Raw genomic sequence first — 20,360 nt, forward strand, 5'->3', positions numbered from 1 at the left:
TGAGTAAAGAGTTGTAAGGAGGTATTTATGGAATTTCGACTGGTTGTTTCTAGAAGTGACTTCGTCTATTTGAATTTATCGTAGATCATTAACTGTTTGAGTTCGTGGCGACAAATATGCCTAGAATACCTTCGATTATAAAAAATCTTAATTATTACTATTAGGGTAATAGAAATATTGCTTGCTAAAAATTGCTGACACTTACATGTATTGTGTACACCTACACATATATACAAAATGGTCGTTTGTCTGTTTTTAAAAATACGATGGCTGTGAAGTATGTATAATAAACTCCACTTTAGTAGACAGGCAGTAGCAGTTGGAAGAATACTTTAATATAATATGAAGTTATCTAACAATTATAATATTAATATCATTAGCACCCGAAACTTAGCTTTTCAGCGTAACGCCAATTGTCAGCAAGACTGTATAATTTTGTATAGTGCGACAGAAAAGAGCAGAAATTAATGAAAATGGAACTAATAAACTCGCTGCGTGGCAACACCACATTTACTGTCATTATCACAAAGTTAACAACCAATTCCTGTAAATAAAATAAAAGAAATTAGAGAAAGCAATTATTTTTGATTTAATCAGAATATTAAAATCATAGTGGAATTCGGATAATTACCAGACGAATTACTACTACTAACATCATTGATTTAGATGAGATTTACTTCCTTTTAAATTTAATAAATATATCATGAAATCAGCTGTCTTAGTACATGGTGCTCGGGGCTAAATAGTGATGTAAGTATTTCCGAAATATATTTATTATTTTTTTTAGATTAGATAGTATTATTATTTTGAGCAGATCATCTTATTTCAAATAACAATAAGAACATAATATTATTTAATCAATTATAATGGTAGTTGCAGTCCCAAGTGAATGACAGAACAGTGTTACCATAAGAACGACAATAAGTGACTACAGCGCTCTCGTTTATTTCCTACTTTTTTGTGTCGCACTGTATCACATTAAATTACATTGAAAAGCATAATTTATAGGCTGTTCTTACACACTAGTTTGACAGTCCTAAATCATACACATTCTTTGTTCATCATATCAAAAAAAACATATTGCATTTATAAAATATTTGTATACTCGTTAGAAATAGGAATGTCGCCTCTTAAAGATACGCGTCCACATCTGCACCGTACGTAGGAAACGCACAGTAAACGGATTTTTATTTTTACGATCCGTACGATGCGAATCAGTGGACGCTATTGTATGTATACAAAGAATATTTCGATCCGCTTGATGCGCTGCGTCCGGAACTTACGATGCAGATATGTGGATCGATGGACGCCTACCATAACCTACAGCACAGCAATCAAACGTCAAAGTTTCAGTTTATTTTCAGTGCGTGTGCGAGGTTTAGTTTTACCTCTAGCATACCTAAGATAAAATTTACATTGATTCCGAATTTACTTCTTTTTACTTAAATTATTTTAGGTTATTATTTCAATGGTTGTTTTGTGCTCGGCATACGCGTTGCCGTCACTCAGGAGCGCTGACCACAAGTCGCGCTACACAATACAGCAGCAGGGCAACGAGCAGCGCGCCGCGGCGTCGGGCGCGTCGGCCGGCGCCATCTGCCCGCGCTTCTGCGCCGACATCGCGCGGATCAGCGTCAAGAACGCCTGCAGGAACACATTCATACAAAAAACAATTACAAAATCCAAAGTACTTATCCTCCAGCCTTAGAATTCAGTGTTGCCAGCCAACAACTACCAAGTGACAATGAATATTCCTTTAGGACACCTTGAAAAATATTTAGCATTTTTCATTTTTATTTTTACTTCTCACTATTTGAAGTTTTTAAGTAGGTATAGTTAATTTTGTTAAATTGAGTAGTTTTATTTCTTACCTACATCTCTAATATTACTGAACCGATGTTGGTAAAACTTGCACTGTTCTCATGTTGGAGTATACCTACCTAATTCAGCTTTTTTTTAAATTCAACTTATCTTTTCACTTAGCCTTTTTTAAATGATATGCGGACATCATTCAGACATAAAAATCATACCTACATATAAGGGTAGGTAACGTTTATGAGGCACACATGTTTATAAACTAGTAACTGTGCAATTCTGACAATATAAGTAACATTACGGGTCGAATTTATTAAACCTTCGTTAAATAAATAAAATAAGACACAAAATTTTGCAAATCAGTATAATTTTTGCTTGTCTTTTCATTTCATTATAAAGTTGTATTCTGTGGAGCGGATATACATTGCATATATGATATACATTATACAGACGAATATATCTAATTACAAATAGGTATTATAATATATAGGAAGTCTAACGATGACGTAACACCAAGTCGCCCCTGACTGAAGTCGTAATTCGAAATGAAGGCAGAGACATACTCTACTTTTTAAACGCGATACAATGTAAAATCTAGATTTCGCCTCTTCGGAGATATTAAAAAAGTATGAATTCTCGTCATTTTACAGTCAGAGACAAGGCAGCGAAGAGTTAAGTTCAAAATAATAATCATACCAAATTTATAATTATGTGAATACATAATTTTTGAACTAATACAATAATTTACAAACATCGTGAGAAGTCTTAGTGATACTTATTGTGATTTGGTTATTTCGTTGTTAAAATTTTGGTCAACTTTTTGAATAACCGATCAGTGAACCGATTTATCGCCGGTAAGTGATATTCTGTATTAGGTACAAATTACAATGGTAATTGTAAATTTAAATTAAATGTATTTAGAACAATTCAAACAATTATATATTTGTATTATTTCAGTTAAGTATTCAGTACATGGGTGAAATTTTAGTGTCTACTGAATTATTGAATTGAGGAAGAATCAAAGGACTCAGCGTCCCATATATTTCTCCAGCAATCTTGAGATCCTTTTTAAATGTAAATGATATCAACTGAATATTAATAATATAAAGCAATACTGTATCAAGTATAAGCAAGTCGCGTACAACAGATAATATGGTCACATACAGATACTATATTCGACGCATCGTCTTAGACGTTACTATTCCGTAAATGATATATTACGATATACAATATACATATGGTAATATATTTATTATACAGAGTTGATTCTGTATAAGTTTTCTCTATTGTTAATAAGAGATTAAATAAATTTCATAATTTTAGTAATTTTGGTAGTATCATGAATGAATAACATCAACAGATGCAGATGATCAACAGAACGTCATTTATGGAAAAACATTACTTTGTAAAAATTAAATATCTAAATATGTAATGTGATATAAATATAATGACGAAATTTAATTTATAAAAAGATATCGATGGTAATTTAGATATAAAACATTAATTATTATTATGGTTTTGAAAGAAATATTAAATTTTTTAACTTTGAATTTCTATTATTCTATGGGTCTAAACTCAAAAACCCCTGCAAAAATGTCCTGTTGTGGGAAAAATAACCTGCTACTGATGGGCAACTTTGCGTACTTATGTAATAAGTATGACATTTGGTAATTATAATATCGCCAATGAAGTCTTTATTTTTATTTTTTACAACGAAAATAGCATTGATATTATATAAATAAGCCGCATCATACACACGTATGAGTATAAATTACTTACTGTACTCAACATATAAAGAAAATAATAAAATATTGCATCTTGTAATTATAGTTTATTTATATAGATAAAATTATTATGCCGTAAAACCTACTATACTAAATCCGTCGATTATGGTTTTAGTATGCACTGTTTACCAACAAAATAAATAGAAATGAAGATACAAAACGCATGTAATTTTACTTATTTATTTTAAATTATATATTGTTTTTTTTTTTAGAAAATATTATTCAAAATACATTAATCATATCTAAATTGTTCTAAGCTCATTAATCAAATTTATTTTCATTAATTTAAAAACAAGTTAATTATAATAAAATTATTATTAGGTGTGAAACGACTAGCTATATACCCTCATTTATATATATTTGTTGGTATACAATGCACATCCGAGTATGGCTTAAGTATAACACCTGCATTGAGAAGCAGTACTGTGAATTTGCATATTTGATTCGAACGCAGACTACATTTAGAAAGGAAATTAAAAGCGAATAAATTATTACATCCCATTTCTGATGCAGACATTAAAGGCAAATCCCATGGTCTGCACTGACTTGGTAGAGGATCTGTGCGTTCGAATCTTATCAGACGTGTATAGTACCGCTCGATACCATAGGTATACTTTCGATTATAGAAATAAATAATTTAGATACACAATTATTATGCAGTGACATTATAATGGATGTACCAAGACAAAATATAAATTATGTTATAGTATTATTGTCATCGACAATCTAGGCATAATATATACCTTTATATAGTATATTATTATCGGTAAATAGGCCAATATATCCAATATCACTGCAATTGAATAGAAATAGCAATTGAAAAATAGTTGAATAGAAAAATCTTGAAATAGTGGAGTAAATGAGACATGAACCTTTAGGTCATTGATGTTAAAATATTAATAAAATCAGCTTTTAAGTTCATTAAACCAGCATCTACGAATAGTTCCATTGTGCCTACACGTCGATCGCGAAATCACATTTTAATAAAATGCCTTATTTTATTTTATTTAATTATTTAATTGATCGTCGATCGATTTTATTTTATATTCGGTCTTGACATTGCACCAAACTTGTCAAATATATTATATGCATAACTGTAGGTACTTTATAGCGTATGCAGGTAAAATGTAGGTACTATAAAATAAGTTCTAAATCGCTTAGCATACGATTGTATATTTACAATCTAATAGAATCTAAAATACATTAAAGACATAAGCAACAATTTGCTTTAACCAAAATGCTTGGAACTAAATCATAATGAGAGGCAATTATGAGACTAAATTCGAAATATAAAGCGAAAGGAAACGATTTGTCAATTTATCGCCATCCAGTGAGCAACACATTCACTTACATAACTGTTAGTATTTATAGAATAATCGGTGAGGAAAAAAAAATTAAACAAGTTTATCTCGTACATGCCACCATTTAATATCTTTAAACAAACCTCATTTTTCTAGTTGGAATGGTGGACTAGTTGTCATATTTAAAAAGATTTAGAAAATTATTGTTACAAACGAAATGACAGCAATGCTGCAAGATCGCTTTATGTACATATTTCAAATCGTGTAATTTTTTTTCGCTTCGACTTCTATAAACACTAAGCGCACAACATTTACGCATTAACACAACACATTCAGCACTTAAATTCTAAAATAAATATAGAAAATTATCTTAAGTGTTTGTTTTGCGACTAAAATACACGTTACTTGGCGATTCGACGGAATATTCGAGGGAGAAAGCGCGCATAATTGTTTATTTATTTAAATTAAATAAATAAACCTAGAAATTATCAATTAATAAGGGATTATAAAAATCTTCTGGAATTGAATTAATTTGACAATATGTAATGTGGTTGTATAAAATTTTCCGATTTACAAGTAATAACTTATCCTAAGAGCTCAGTACCAAAAATGCAAAATGGCGCCGTATTGTAATTATAACGCCACACCAACGGTGTCGAGTCAAATCATATGACAAACATACCGTGATGTTTTACAAGCGTATATCCTATAATATTTTACATATTGAATATATAATATTAATTAAGTTATTATCATTACTATTGAAAATTTATTAATCATTTATTTTATTTATAATTTTTTTAATAAACAGGAGATCAAATTCAATCGGCCAAGTGTAGCGTGTACTAAACCTCATAGAAATATTGCAAATTGCAAATATAAAAACAACATGCAAGCGCGACGCTCTATATATAACTAATAATTTATTTATAGAAATCCGTTCATGATGTACCTACCCTCACAGTCGTAATTACATAATACACTTAAATATCTCAATTATTTTTATTTGGTACCTCAACACAATCACTGGTCACTGTGTGCTTCATGTGATGTTTGTGAATAAGGGCAAGATGTCGCTTACGGCCACTGTTAAGTGACGTCACGTCCTTTCGCAAATACTACACAAGCATGGTGTATGTGTGTGTGAGTAATGAGGTGACAGATAAAATAACTCACATACGTTTTACTTTCTTTGAATAAATTATTTATCATTTCGACAAAGCATCGGATAAAGTCACTTTATTTATACACAAATCTTATAAAAAGAAACCATTTGATTATTTATATAATACAGTCTCGGCGGTTCATCATGAACAGTATCCCAGTATAATACCAGCACCAAGTAGGGCGAACAGTGACACATTGCATAGCATTGCCGCTTTACTAACCGTAAACCGTATACTAGACAAAAAAGATGGAGACATACTCGAAGAAACGCACCGCGTTTTAAGTGTGTTTCCATCTCAATAGTGACAGTGGAACAATCAGTGACAACCCTCACGCAACATTAAATCAGAGACAGAGTGAAGGGCCGGCACACATTGGCAGTGTATAGTTTATGTAGAGCAATCGAATATGGACTTTATTTTGTAAAAAATAAAGCACAACGCATTCTCTTTGCATTTTGATACCTGCTACCGCATTTGTAGTTTGTGATGACTATTAGCTAAAATACAACTGCATAAGCAAGATAACACCACTTTGAATATCTTTTATTGCAATATACACATTATTTCTTACAGCATAAGGTCCATATTGAAGTAAGTACGCCAACCAATGCGAGCCGACACTAAAGCGCGCCACTTCGCCGACGTCGGCGTCCGCACAAACTGCACTAACCGCACTGGCCGCACTAAACACACTAGCGGCGGAGTCCTTAGACCGTATCGACCGCAGTCCCGTCAGAGCGCGCGCGCACCCCGCGACAGTCGCGTCGGGACCTACAAAATGGCGCATTTGATTTTCCTGCGCGGCTTCCTCTTCACGTCGCCGTTAGTCGCGCGACTGTCGTCCGACTTGCGCGAGCGGATCTCGCGCATCAGGTCAAAGAACACCTTGACAAACAAAAGTTACCATCAGCCACCGCACAGACAACACAGGAAACCACCACCGACACAACAAACAAACAAATACATCCCAAAACACCATCACCCGGGTTTACCACATTCTGGCAATAAATTATCTTGGATTATGATTTAGTGGCCAAAAACAATTGTTACTAAAATTCATTGTCCTACAGCTTAGTTACGATTTGTTAAAAATGAGTTCTACGTACATTTATTTGAACGTCACTGAATCTAGTCTCAAGACCCTAGTCATCACATGGGACATATTTATTAATTTGCATTTGTGAGTAGGTATACTACCTAACGTTTATGGGCTTTTATTTCTTTTCTGTATTCAAATGTTGCGCGAGTTTTGACAATTCCAGACACTACGTTCGCCGATTAACAAGACTGCAAAATTGTTCTGCTTTAATTTAATGATTTTGGTATAAGTTATCGCTGTCTACAAGAAAAGAACGTGGAAGCATAGCACTGCCTGGCTGTGAACTGAAGAAAATAAAGATTAACAAGCCAAGACAGCCAAGCAGAGCTGTGCAAAAGCCCATAAACTACGTGAAATATTAGGAAAATTAGATAATCTCGATTAATTAATTTTCACACATTATTTATTAGATGCCAAATTAGTAAGATAAAATGAGATTTGTATAAAGCGTCTTATTGTGTTTAACATTTTGTCAAAAGACTATCCCTCAATGATATTCGTGTAGTAATATTATAAAAACCGTTAAATGTCTTTGTCATATATCGAGCTGTTCTTTTGCTATGAAATAGAACACAAGTCTCGTAAGTAATTTTGAAAATGGGTGTCCCCCAGGGTTATGTGTTAGAACCTTTACTATTTAATACATTTATTATGCATTTTTACTCCCTGCATAAATCATAGTAGATGGTATTGTAGTTATAAATATTTAACACTACTATTTTGTTTTTTCAATTAATAATTTTTTCAAATCAATTTTATTTTAGTCATATTCTACATAAATAAAGGACACAAGATACCTATATCTTGTAAGAATCGTTGTGTGTAGCGGGGTGTGTAGGGCTGTGTGTCGTGTCGTGTCGTATCGTGCCGTGTCGTGTCGTACCTTGTCAACGTTGTCGCGCGTCTTGGCCGAGGTCTCGACGTAGGGCACCTGCCAGTGCGCGGCGCGCTCGCGACACGCGTCGAGCGGCACGCGCCGCTTGTCGCCCAAGTCCGACTTGTTGCCCACCAGGAGGAATGGAATGTTCTCGTCGTTTTTCACGCGCAAGATCTGTTCTCTGCAATTTACAAATTTGAGTGAGGCGTTTGATTGTGTTTATTATACTACGCATTTGAAGATAAAGCCCTAAAATTTCCAAGTTCCTATTTAACAAGTAGAATAAAAATAGGGGTGCCTCAAGGATCTATATTAGAGAGAGATTTTTGAATAAATCCTTGACTATCTAAGTACTCTCCCAAGTGACTACATGAGATAACATTTAGAAAGTCAAATTTAAGCTAATTCCGTTCCATTCCGAGGTTGACCCATTTTAGGGCTGCAAGTAAGTGTGAGTGTACTCTAAATGGAGCACTGACCGGAACTCTTGCGTGGCGTCGAAGCTCTCGGGCTCCGTGATGGAGAAGACGCAGAGGAAGCCCTCGCCGGAGCGGAAGTAGTTGTCGCGGATGGCGGCGTAGTCCTCCTGCCCCGCCGTGTCCAGGATGTCTATCTGCACCTCCTCCCCGTCTAGCACCACCTGGGAAAGATAGAAAGCAGTGCTTTATTTAAGCTGATCTTTATTATTATATTGTTACAATACTCTGCTATTAAGCAAACTCATTAAACAAAACTACCAATGCCCCAAGCATGCCCTTTTAACTCTCATAAAATTATTTACTTTTTAATATTAAACTATTTAATATTAAGAGTTTCATATTACTATAACTTTCATATTGTGGAATCTGTAGAATAACAAAATATCTATCATACAAAAGTATACAATATTTTTTAGTATTTATATGAGATTGACTGGCAAAAGCATGGCTTTGCGTTACTGATTTGTCCACTCTAATAATTTTATCAGTTTATCATTAAGTATTAGCATAAACAAATTGGATATTTATAATAATTTATAGTTTTATTGATTACAGATCTTGATAGAAATGTATAAAATCCAAGTAAGCTACCATTGATGCCATTGATTGGCATGTGATAACTCTGTGTGATGACGGCACTCTAACCATTCAAGATAAGGAGATTTTATTCTTGCTGATTCTGACTGATTCAACATACTTAGAGTGCATACAAAATTACTAATACTACACTTACAAGGACAGAAAGTTGGAATTGTATACAAAATAATTTTCTGTACAAATAAAAAGAAATAGAATTCAATAAATGACATTTTGTAAGCTATACGCGAAATATTATAAATGCTAAAGTCTATCTGTCTGTTAGCTTTCTGGCCGCTGCATCTATTTAAATACATTTTACCATTGTGGATATTTTAAATAAAGTGTGTATAACATTTGTTATTACTATTCGATATTGAGTGTCGTGTTGACTATTTTAAAAGTGTTACTTAGGCCACAGATAACACGTGCCACAAGCTATCAGTGATTGCAACAGGTTCAACTTATTGATTTACAGTAATGCGTTGCGACTTAAATGAGGTGACATGGCATCATACAAGTGTACATCACATACTGTTTGACTCATTCATTGCCTTCGTACTGAAAGCCCCCTCCAAATCCAAACATCGGTTTTGTACTAATAATCGTTAATGGAAGAGATTCACTTAAAACGAATAAATGAAAAAGCTAACTGTAATTACAAAATATTACAGTTGTGAAACATTTACCTTCTTTTAAGGAGTTAAATACAAGATTATTAGTTTAATTTTTTTTAACAACCAATATTTCTATTCAACTTGACAATAGACCAATGGGCGGGGATCTAATTCCACCCATGGTCACTCGGCATTGAGTCCGGCCCCTTAACCCTGGAGTTATTGAGACGAATGTTTCATTCCCTGGATTCACCTCGCGGGTACCGGGTCCATGTTAAAATTAAAACAATAAATGCAGAATGCCGTTTTTCATTTTTAAATGATGGCATCTTTTTCAGTTCTGATTTGTATCAAATTGGAAATATTTTCGAACTGCCTCGTTCGTTTAGTGGTTGCGGTTGTGGCTTCGGAACCCGAGAATTCGAGCCCAGGACGGAATTGAATTCTAATTCAGGTTATAAAATAAGGGCTTCTTCTAAGGGGCTTCTTCTGAGAGATATTCAGGAAAATTGTCTGGAGTTGGGAAGTTGGTGGTGTTACATCACTGCGCTTCGGAGAGCATGTTAAACCGTCGGTTCGGGTTACTATTATTAACATCTGTCAGTGGTCGTTATTGACATATGACAGACCGATAGACACTCCTTATAGGGCTGACCTATATAAGGTCGTTTAAATAGACTGATAATGATAATGATGGAAATGTTTCTATAGTCGGCTACGCACAACCAGTGAAGACAATACGACCTCGCAGTCACGAGGCGCTCGCACGCACCTTCTTCCTGTAGCTGTCGGCTTTGGTGGGCTCGTAGTCCTCGACGAACTCGTCGTACATGAACTGCAGGGTGAGCGCCGACTTGCCCACGCCGCCCGACCCCACCATGATGACCTTGTGCAGCGTGGGCTGCGCCGCCGGCTTCTTCGACATGGCGACCCTGGCTCCGCGCCCGCAGCACAGCTGGAACCAACACAACAACAAATAAGCCAACTGTTGTAGCATCATTTTTATTTTAGGAGAAAACTATACATAGCCGATTGGCAAGCGCTGTCGGACCCTAAGACTCGTACAAAACGTTTTGAATCACCTTTGGTCATACGAGCAGCTAAGGTATGGAAAACCCTTCAAAGGTTTTTTTTCTTCATTTCTACAACTAAAAAACAAAGCTGATGGGCATTTTCTAAGCATCTTATAGTCCTGTTAGTTACTTGTAGTAGTTTGATTATAGTCAAGCGTGAACCCTTTTCATATAAAAATATAAAGATAAAGCAATTTGAAAAATTAAAACATTTACTATTCAATTTTCTTCCTACATCAGCAAATCAATCGCAATCTTTATTACCTACTACAATTGTTCGACAAATATGACAAGGGCATTTCCTTAAACTATTTATTGCTATTATCGAATATCGTATCGATTGTAGTAATTCAGAATGTAAAAAGATTTAAGAGATATCATATATATGTATGTTTTTATCTCTTTAACCTAATGTTTTTCTTTAACATGATATTATTATAATTTTAATCATAGCAGGGCAATTTCATATTATGTTTCTCAAATCTCTCAATTCAAATCTATATACATTATATATACATTAAAACTATCCTTTTCTGTTTGCAACATTACACGTTTAAGAGTCAATTTTAGACTTAAGAGGTAGAGGTAGGGTAGATTAAGAGAAGAAGTCCTATATAAATTCCCGAGGTAGAGCTAAGGTATACATGAATCACCATACTCATTACTTGTTTTATTTAGAGAAAAAGGCGAATGTTATATAAGTACTTTTAAAATATAAAATGAGTCTTTAAAATATTTATTTTGAAATAAATAAATGAACAATACTCAAATACTTAATATGACTAAAACTCATAATCATCGTTACTGTAACTATAAATCCCACTTCTGATGTCAGACGCTACTAATCGTAAAAGGAAATACGTGGGCGAAATTAATTCAGTTAGAATGTTGATGGTATCGCTCGATGTCTGTCGCTGTGGCAACGGAGACTTTACGATGTTACGTACAATGAGGTCAATTCACATCTGTGATAGCTCACTACTATCTTATCTCAGCATGATGACAAGATATGCTTTGAGAAATAAATTTAAACATTACACTCCACTATATATGCCGTCGCTCACTTCCATTACCAAGGGGTACAAAAGAAGACACGGTTTCCAGCAACGAAATTACACCATGGATGTGTTACCTACCATGGTCAAATCATACTTTCTTTATTTGGTATCTTGGTGGTACCCCAAATGATGTTAAATGGAAAACCATTAACCTAAGTAACAGAGCAATGCTTCACTGTGCCAGTAAGCGACACGTCCTACAATGAAATGACATGCGCCTCTCAAACTGAGGCGAAGGTGTTGAGCCTTGGTGTGACGTGCTTGTAATTGCAGTGGCAACCTTCAAACCGGTACTCAACAATGCTTCTTAGCTGCAGGAGTAATCATGGCGTTGGTATTTTCCCGATAAAAACCCTGAGCTCTGCTACCAAAACTACATCCGTGCAAAACTATGGTCTTATCGCTAATATTATTAAGCTATTATCTAGATAGAAACTTTGTAGTTTCTATCTAGATAATTGCTTAATAATATTAGCAAGCACAAAATCTTTAAACTCCATGGCATGCCATCAACGATCTATTCAACTTCGAAGGTTGCGCGTGTCGAGGGTGAACCCATAAATAGCGCCGCGCGATTTGTGGGTGACATCATTTGACTTTCGCTTAAAGTTTAAACAATGTTCAACCTATCGAAACTAAATCTAAGCTAAGCATTAGCAAAGTGCCTGATATCAAGTGTCATCATTATCAACCCATATTCCGCTCACTGCTGAGCTCGAGTCTCCTCTCAGAATGAGAGGGGTTAGGCCAATAGTCCACCACGCTGGCCTAATGCGGATTGGCAGACTTCACACGCAGAGAAATAAGAAAATTCTCTGGTATGCAGGTTTCTTAACGATGTTTTTCCTTCACCGTTTGAGACACGTGATATTTAATTTCTTAAAATGCAAACTGAAAAGTTGGAGGTACATGCCCCACACCCTCCGGAAGGAGGCAGAGGTCATATCCACTGGGCTATCACGGCTCACCGCACCCAAAGTAGCCCAAAAGAATAACATGCGAACGAAGCCGACGACGAAGAAAATACCTTATGCATGGCTAAATGTCAACAAGTGAAATCGTTTTGGATGAAGATTGTTAATACGTGCACATTTACACACGTTCCAACGCCGGCATTGTCATGCCGCATGCAGCTGATAACAGCGCCGTTGGAACTAATTTCACTTTTTTATACGCACCAACCGGTTTCTATGGAGAGTGCACGCGTGGGAATCTCCCAAACGATAGCAATCATAATCAGTATTAGTCACGGCAAAATTAGACGTAAAGCGTTTACAGATGTGCCAACAAGTCAGGCGCTGAACCCAGTTCTGGCCGCACCTGTATTCCATAGATATTCCGTTCCAATTTATGTCTTAAATATTATGTATACGAGTAATATAGACTTTGTGGTATATAAATCATTTACGAGATCAAAAAATTACGCTTTTCTAAAACAAAAATATTTTAGTACTAGATACTAATTCAAACATAATACAAAATGATGTTGACAGAACGATAATAAGATAATCAATAACATTTAATAACGAGGAATCATGATAGCTAACAAAATGGTAGATCAGATAACCAAAGCGTAGTTGTAAGTTGGAACGTCTGCCGAATCTTAATGAGAACTATTCACACAATACTCATTCCGCGTCAGCCGTACATACCCAATTCCCATGCTAATTACTGACAACAAAGAACAGACACTTTATCCATATACTACAACGGCGAACTAAGATGAAACAATTCTGAACTCTACATACTTTGTGATAAAATTCAAAATTCGTCGAGTACTTTATTCGTTAATGGTTCCAACAGTTAACGTGTTTGTCATTCCGTACGTTATCTCAGTATTCCGGGTGGAGTATGCTACTGTACTGAACTGCTGTCGCTAGTAAAACTGTGCCAGTAGTACTCAATTGTACAGCAGTACAAAGGATTAAACTGGTAGTTTCATATCTAAAGCATCCGGTGTACGAAACAAAAGCAAAAGTTGTGATCGCGATTAACAGGCCGATGTCTGCCGCACTTCCTCTATTTAATTATTATTATTATTAACTATTTCACCAGTTCTGTGAATTAGCGCAACTGTAATTTGATTTCCTTATAACGAATTACCGAGTTTTATTTAACTTCATGTGAAATGTAATTTTTTACTAGTTTTATTGGTCGCCTTTCTATTTCTTTATTTTCATCTTTTAGAGGGTTTCCCTAAATGTATTGCACAAATTGTCTTCGTTTACTTTACACTAGCGGACCACCTACGGTTTTACCCGCGTAGTTACCGGTCCTGTAAATATAATAAATAATAATATAATAAATAAGTTTATACGAGGATAAAATATAGCCTATCTTACTCGCTGATAATCTACAATTGATCGTAAGCTTTCCCTTGGCGAAATAATTTTTATAATCCATCAAAGTGTTTCGGAGCTACTTGTACAAACAAACAAAAAATCTTTCCTCTTAATAATATTAGAGTAGAAGATATAGCTACAGAATAATCAACTTCCTGCTTAACAGATGGTCCAAATGTGGCATCCACACTAATATTATAAAGAGATACAGTTTGTGGTGTTGTAGGGGTAATCTCTGGATCTACTAACCGATTTTGAAAATTCTTTTACCACTTTAAAGCCTGGTTACATTTTATCCCCGTATTCTTATGGGAACGGGGACGTCAACTAGCCTATTAAAAACGCTTCACGAGGTAAGTAAGGAACGCGTTCTACGACTGAGGTTCAAGTCCCTTGATAGATGTTAAGTTTCCTCTGCCTGAGCTTCGTACCGTGAATACAGTATAGAGCTGTCCGGCGGCAAAACATAACAATAACGGTGGTACTTCCGCGGACGATATCTGTCACAAGGAGCTACTAATAAATAAAAGCACGAAAATTTCTTACAGTTTTCGTTAGGCACATTAAACACCAAACAGGTTGTAACAAAACTGAAATACCAAACAAATGAGAAATTATAAGTACTTTAAAGCTTGTTTTAAATAAAATGTAATATAGGCAATATGTTAATAACTGTGTTAATAGTGCTAATTATAATCCCATCTGATATGTAAAAGCGAGGGCAAATTAATTTTTAAGGTTGCGTTTTCGCAAGGGCGCACCGTTCTAACTGGAGCCATTACACTACACGGATGCGCTTCTGACATTATATTATTGATATGAATGGTGAAAGAAGAAGAAATTGTTCATCTGATCTCAAGTGCACAAGTGACGTAGATGTAATGTGCACCCTAAGAATAAGGAGAATGCGAAAAGAGATAAGGAGCGAGAAACAAGGTGCACCTCATACACTATCTATACCCTCATTTTGCCCTAATTTGCATGTTTTCCGAAAAATGTACGCTTTAGAATCAGAACGCAGCAATGTCTGCACAAGTTGATAAACATGGTTTAGAAGTCCAACCTCTGTTACAATTACAAATAACGCTACTTGCATACCACACGAAAAACGCGTTTGCGGTTGCGTCTTTCGCCCTGTATCAACCGTAAGGCAATATTTCCAAAGTGTGTAGCTGTAATTGATAGCACGCAGGATAAACCAGTGAATGCAAGTGTCTCCGGGTCTTAATGTTGTGGTTAATAGGAAACAAGAACGCAAGAGCAACCGCAAATACATTGTCGCACCCTTCACTAAATTAACATATTTAAAACACTATATAATTAAAACAAGGCATACTTAAACGCTTAAATATGCAACAAAATGAGTAGAGAGAGAAAAGCTCGATTTAATCGCTGTAACTTGTGAACCTTAACCGATAAAATAAACCGCCTGGCAACTGGAGCATTCAACCAATCGCAGCGCACGTTTTTTTAAAACAGTGTTGTGATTGGAAACGCGCATGAAGCAGGTGTAACGCACATTTGCATCATTGATGCAGTGTAGCCGATACTTTGCTTGTGTAATAAGGTCACAGGTGCATCTTGAAAGCCCTGACTATATGTATTAGCATGATCATTACAATCACTTTAAAAAAATAAATGTTTTGTTGTATTAAGTAATAGTTTACCAATATCCACCTTTAATAAATATAATTTAAAAGTTATTAAGTATTGTTGTATATACGTATGTTATTTAATTATTTCTGATTATTATTATTAAGTATTCACATGAATGCAAATATTGTAAATATGACGATATTAGTTTATCTCGTCACGTCAATATTACTAAAATATATAAATTAACTTTGAGATAGATAAGACCTTTCGGAAGAGCATATCAATACTTTCTGCCACAAAAATTCTAGCCCTTTGCAGAGTAAAAAATTAAAATAAAAGGGCATAATTGTTTAATGGACAGATTAGATTAATACATGTGGATATATTTTCCAATCCTATTTATTTCATTATAGTAGCCATTAGATTACAATGCCATAATTTAAAAATAGCAGATAACAGCTGCAACAATAAATAATGGCTAATGATGAACGTCACGAGTCGCCGTAAACAGATTTAAGCCGTACAACTGCTGGACCATTACACATACTCGTGTGGGCACGCGATAACTGTTGCATGACATTATCAATCACCTTACTACCGAGTTAACTAAGTTGTACAAATATTGTGATCGGGTATGGACACTACAATGCCACGCCACTTTATGTAATTGAGTTTCAACTCTTGTTATCACGATATGTGTTGTTACAGTATCCACTAGACACGGAATGAAAAACATCAATACCTCTACGTTTATGGAAAGTCTTGAAAGCAAACAGACCAAAAATCATGATTCAGTTTGCAAGCAGGCTAGAGAACACTATAAAAAAATTTTTGATAATTCTTGTCCGACTGTCAGGAATTACTGATCAGATTTTCATCACTTATGCAGAGTATGAATCAACATGCTGATACTTTGCATCATTGCGATAAGATATATTATAAGTTAACAATGTCATTATGTAAGTTACAGAATACTAATGCAAAATATTAAGGCATTTGCAAACAACAGAAAAGTAGAATTATTAAAATTTAGAAAAATACTTTCTCAATTCACAAATAGTATTTTGACATTCCTGTCTCTGAGATGAGGCCGTAACATTACTCAGTCGCTCAGCTCACGCAGACAATTGAACTAGACTTCACTTTCAAGCAGTTGTTCATCTAATTAGTGAATCAGGCACGGTTCAACGTCTCAACAGTACTGACGGCGCTATCAGCGGCCTTGTATACATTTGACTCATTGATGAATCACTCTCATAAATTACAGAATAATAAGCATCTAACAAACACTCATTTATTTAAACATTTATGTTATTGACTTTTGTTTCAATATTAAGCAATCTGGCTAATAGGAGGCTTCGGCCGTGGCTGGTTACCACCCTTCTAGCAAAAACGTTCCGCTAAGCGATTTAGCGTTCCGGTATGATGTTGTATAGAAACTGAAATGGGAGTGGAATTTCATACGCCTAACAAGTAAGGCCACTTCTATTTTAGATTGCATCATCACTTACCATCAGGTGAGATTGCAGTCAAGGGCTAACTTGTAAAGAAATGAAAAAAAATCATACAAACATATAGTTATAGACATCAATTCTTAGAATATTTACATGTTGGACACACCATTTTAATGATATTCTGAAAATCAACAATCATTGATGATTTGCAAAAAATATACAAGGCTCATGAAAATGGGCTTTTCTGGTTATTAGCCAAAACAGTTAGTTTTAGATACTTATGACAAAAATTGTATGTTCTGCAATCACTCGCCTACAAAAATTATATAATCAATACAGTTTTTGCTAACTTTGACCTGTGAGTCAGGAGCAACACTACCACAGCAGACTTTACAGAAGATAGCGCACAAATATTACAATTAACAATTTACTTAATTGCAAATATTACAATTAACAATTTATTTAATTGTAATATGTCCTTGTCTGTATAAATGCATGTTGGCTGATCATAATGAAGAGATAAACACATTAAAGTGTTAATTGTTTGTCTGGTTTCTAATTAATCACTTGGTATGAGAGTTAACATCTCACAGACATGTAATGCTGAGAATTATGAAAAAACTGGTATGTTATCTAGAGAATAAATACATTTTGCACTAACATTGGCACAAAAGTGAAATTGGAGGCAATGAACTTTGAAGTGAAGAAATAAATAAATAATAATGAAACATAGCTGCTACTTTAGGTACAAATTAATACAAAGTGTTGTATGATAGATCTTTCAGATTTACATACAAGAATACATGTATATTATTAATAATTATCATAATCTATATATATAAAAGAAAGTCGTGTTAGTTACTCCACTTATAACTCAAGAACGGCCAGGAGAAGGACAGGGAATACTTTTTATAAAAAAAAAAAAAATAATAAAAAACAATAAAAGTCAGGTTTTTCTTCCTGACACTATAACTCCAGAATGCACGAATCGATTTCCACGGTTTTGCATTCATTAAAAAGGTCTCGGGCTCCGTGAGGTTTATAGCAAAGAAAATCCAGGAAAAATTTCAACGTAGGGTAGGGGTAGGGGAAGGGTAGGGTAGGGGTATTTTAGGCGTAGGGTAGGGTAGGGTAGGGTAGGGGTAGGGTAGGGGTAGGGTAGGCTTAAGGTAGAGGTAGTTGAAAGTTTACATTGAGTTACACGCAGACGCAGTCGTGGGTGTCCGCTAGTAGAACAATAAAACTATTATTTAATGGTTGGTTTGAAATATAAACTATAATAGCAAAAGATAAATATTATTGTCACTATTAGTAAATGAAACAACAATGGCTTAAAAATAAAATTATGATGAATAATTTTAATCCTGATAGATAGACATTCATCATCAAATAAAAATTAGTGCAACACACTAGTGGACAGATTATTTGTGCAATGTTTGTTTTGTATATACAGAAGAATAGCTGAAAAAGTGTGATTATTTATGACATCACAATCACATGAGAAAACTCAAAAATAGCAGTATTTCTCCAGTATTTAATGGATGTTATTACACATATAAAGCTTAGTCTTCAATCAATCTAAAAAAAACCGCATCAAAATCTGATGCATACTTTTAAAGATTCAAGCATACATACATAGGAATATAGGGACAGAGAAACCTACTTTGATTTATACTACGTAGTGATTTACCCCTACCCCCTTGCCAACAAAAATAAGCAAAGCTCTTACCCAACAATCTTTGAAAATGAGTTTTGTTTTCAATTGTAGACAGTGTGTGGGTAAATAAGTGAAAAAAATTAAGAACTAATGCTGACGTAATCACTATCTAGATCCCCCCTCCCCCATGTTCACAAAAATAATCAAAGCAATACCTCAACCCCCTTCCCCCCTATAGTGCTTATGAAATTTAACAATCCCACGATATTTTATCTCATTTCTCATGGGTAAAATTTACATTATAATTCAGGAGTAAAATTTACCTCTTAATATTAATAATACATTAAAAACTTGGATCTTTGAAATGCAAATAAAATAAATATGGCTTAAACAAGTTGAACACTAAGCACACTCAGAAGTATAAATTATAATTGTACATAATTGTCTCATTGTTCAGTCAATCACATAAAAATATTGTTTCTGGGCTGAAAAATATAGTAATATTTTTATGGGCAATAAAAAATATATTATTTTTTATATATTTTACACTCTACATCTACGTGACTAAATTCAATGTTATACATGGAAAGAAATGCAGCTGTTAAAGATAGAATGTGCTTGCCTAGAAAGTGCCTCTTGCCCTGAAGGTAGTTCAAGTATATTGAAGGTGTATTTGAATGATATTAGTTGACAAGTAGTACTTTGTACATTGTATCTACTTAGTTGAAAAAGACATTTTAATTAAAAGATATAATGTTGATTTCTTACCTTTTGCTCTTCCAAAAAAGTTGATGACAGTTGATAGGCAACTGCAGAGAACATTACAAAACTGTCAACACTGAAGCCCGAGCATCAGGTGGTAACAAATTATACATATCACATTCTATGATACCACAGGGCAGAACAACCACTACCACGATTTTTATATAGCTTTTGAACGAAACTGAGATTTAAAAATTATCGTTTAAGGATTATATTACAATATAAGGAATAATTAGAAATTCAGGAGAAACGTTTACAGAATCTATCAAAGTTGAGTCACAAGCGGCGATGCCACGAAAGTATCTGGCATCGATCTAACAGTAAGTAGAGTGATTGCTGGCTGCAGCGGATCGTCGAGAACCTTTACACGTGAGAACCGTAACACAATGCGCGAGAAATTGTGGGAAAACGAGAGGCGTTGCCTCCGTAGTAAACAATCACGTCACTCGGACTTAATATGGTACAGTCTAATACACCGCGTCTATGTCGTACTTTACATTTTTTTTACACTCACCAATTTTATTTGGAGGCTTGAAAGAAGATTTTTAAAGTCTTGTAAGCTTCTAAAATGTTCGATTTCACATAAATTGATACAAATTCTTAAAAAGTACACCACAAAGAACAGCTCGTAAACCTGTCCACAGACGACAAATGAAGAACCTGCCAATTAAATTGTCAGTCGGCTGTCACAGATTTTTTTA

At 34.6% G+C, this 20,360-nt stretch overlaps 1 protein-coding gene across 3 annotated transcripts; it reads right to left on the minus strand.

Moving 5' to 3' along the window:
* Positions 1–158: 158 nt before the first annotated feature.
* LOC112046475 (ras-related protein Ral-a) lies at positions 159–20,332 on the minus strand. Of its 3 annotated transcripts, none has more exons than XM_024083100.2 (5): positions 19,666–20,068; positions 10,490–10,672; positions 8,525–8,685; positions 8,052–8,226; positions 159–1,644 (listed from the first exon to the last, which is right to left on the minus strand). In XM_024083100.2, exons 1-5 carry the CDS (start codon positions 19,717–19,719, stop codon positions 1,531–1,533), a joined length of 687 nt encoding a protein of 228 aa, XP_023938868.2. In that variant the 5' UTR covers positions 19,720–20,068; the 3' UTR covers positions 159–1,530. The 3 variants fall into 3 exon arrangements, with proteins under 3 accessions (XP_023938868.2, XP_023938869.1, XP_023938867.1); XM_024083101.2 differs by lacking the exons at positions 159–1,644; positions 19,666–20,068 and adding exons at positions 2,165–6,954; positions 20,174–20,332; XM_024083099.2 differs by lacking the exon at positions 159–1,644 and adding an exon at positions 2,165–6,954 and having other exon boundaries at positions 19,666–20,060.
* Positions 20,333–20,360: the final 28 nt, after the last annotated feature.

Source organism: Bicyclus anynana, chromosome 14 (assembly GCF_947172395.1).
Source record: "Bicyclus anynana chromosome 14, ilBicAnyn1.1, whole genome shotgun sequence".
NCBI lineage: Eukaryota > Metazoa > Arthropoda > Insecta > Lepidoptera > Nymphalidae > Bicyclus > Bicyclus anynana.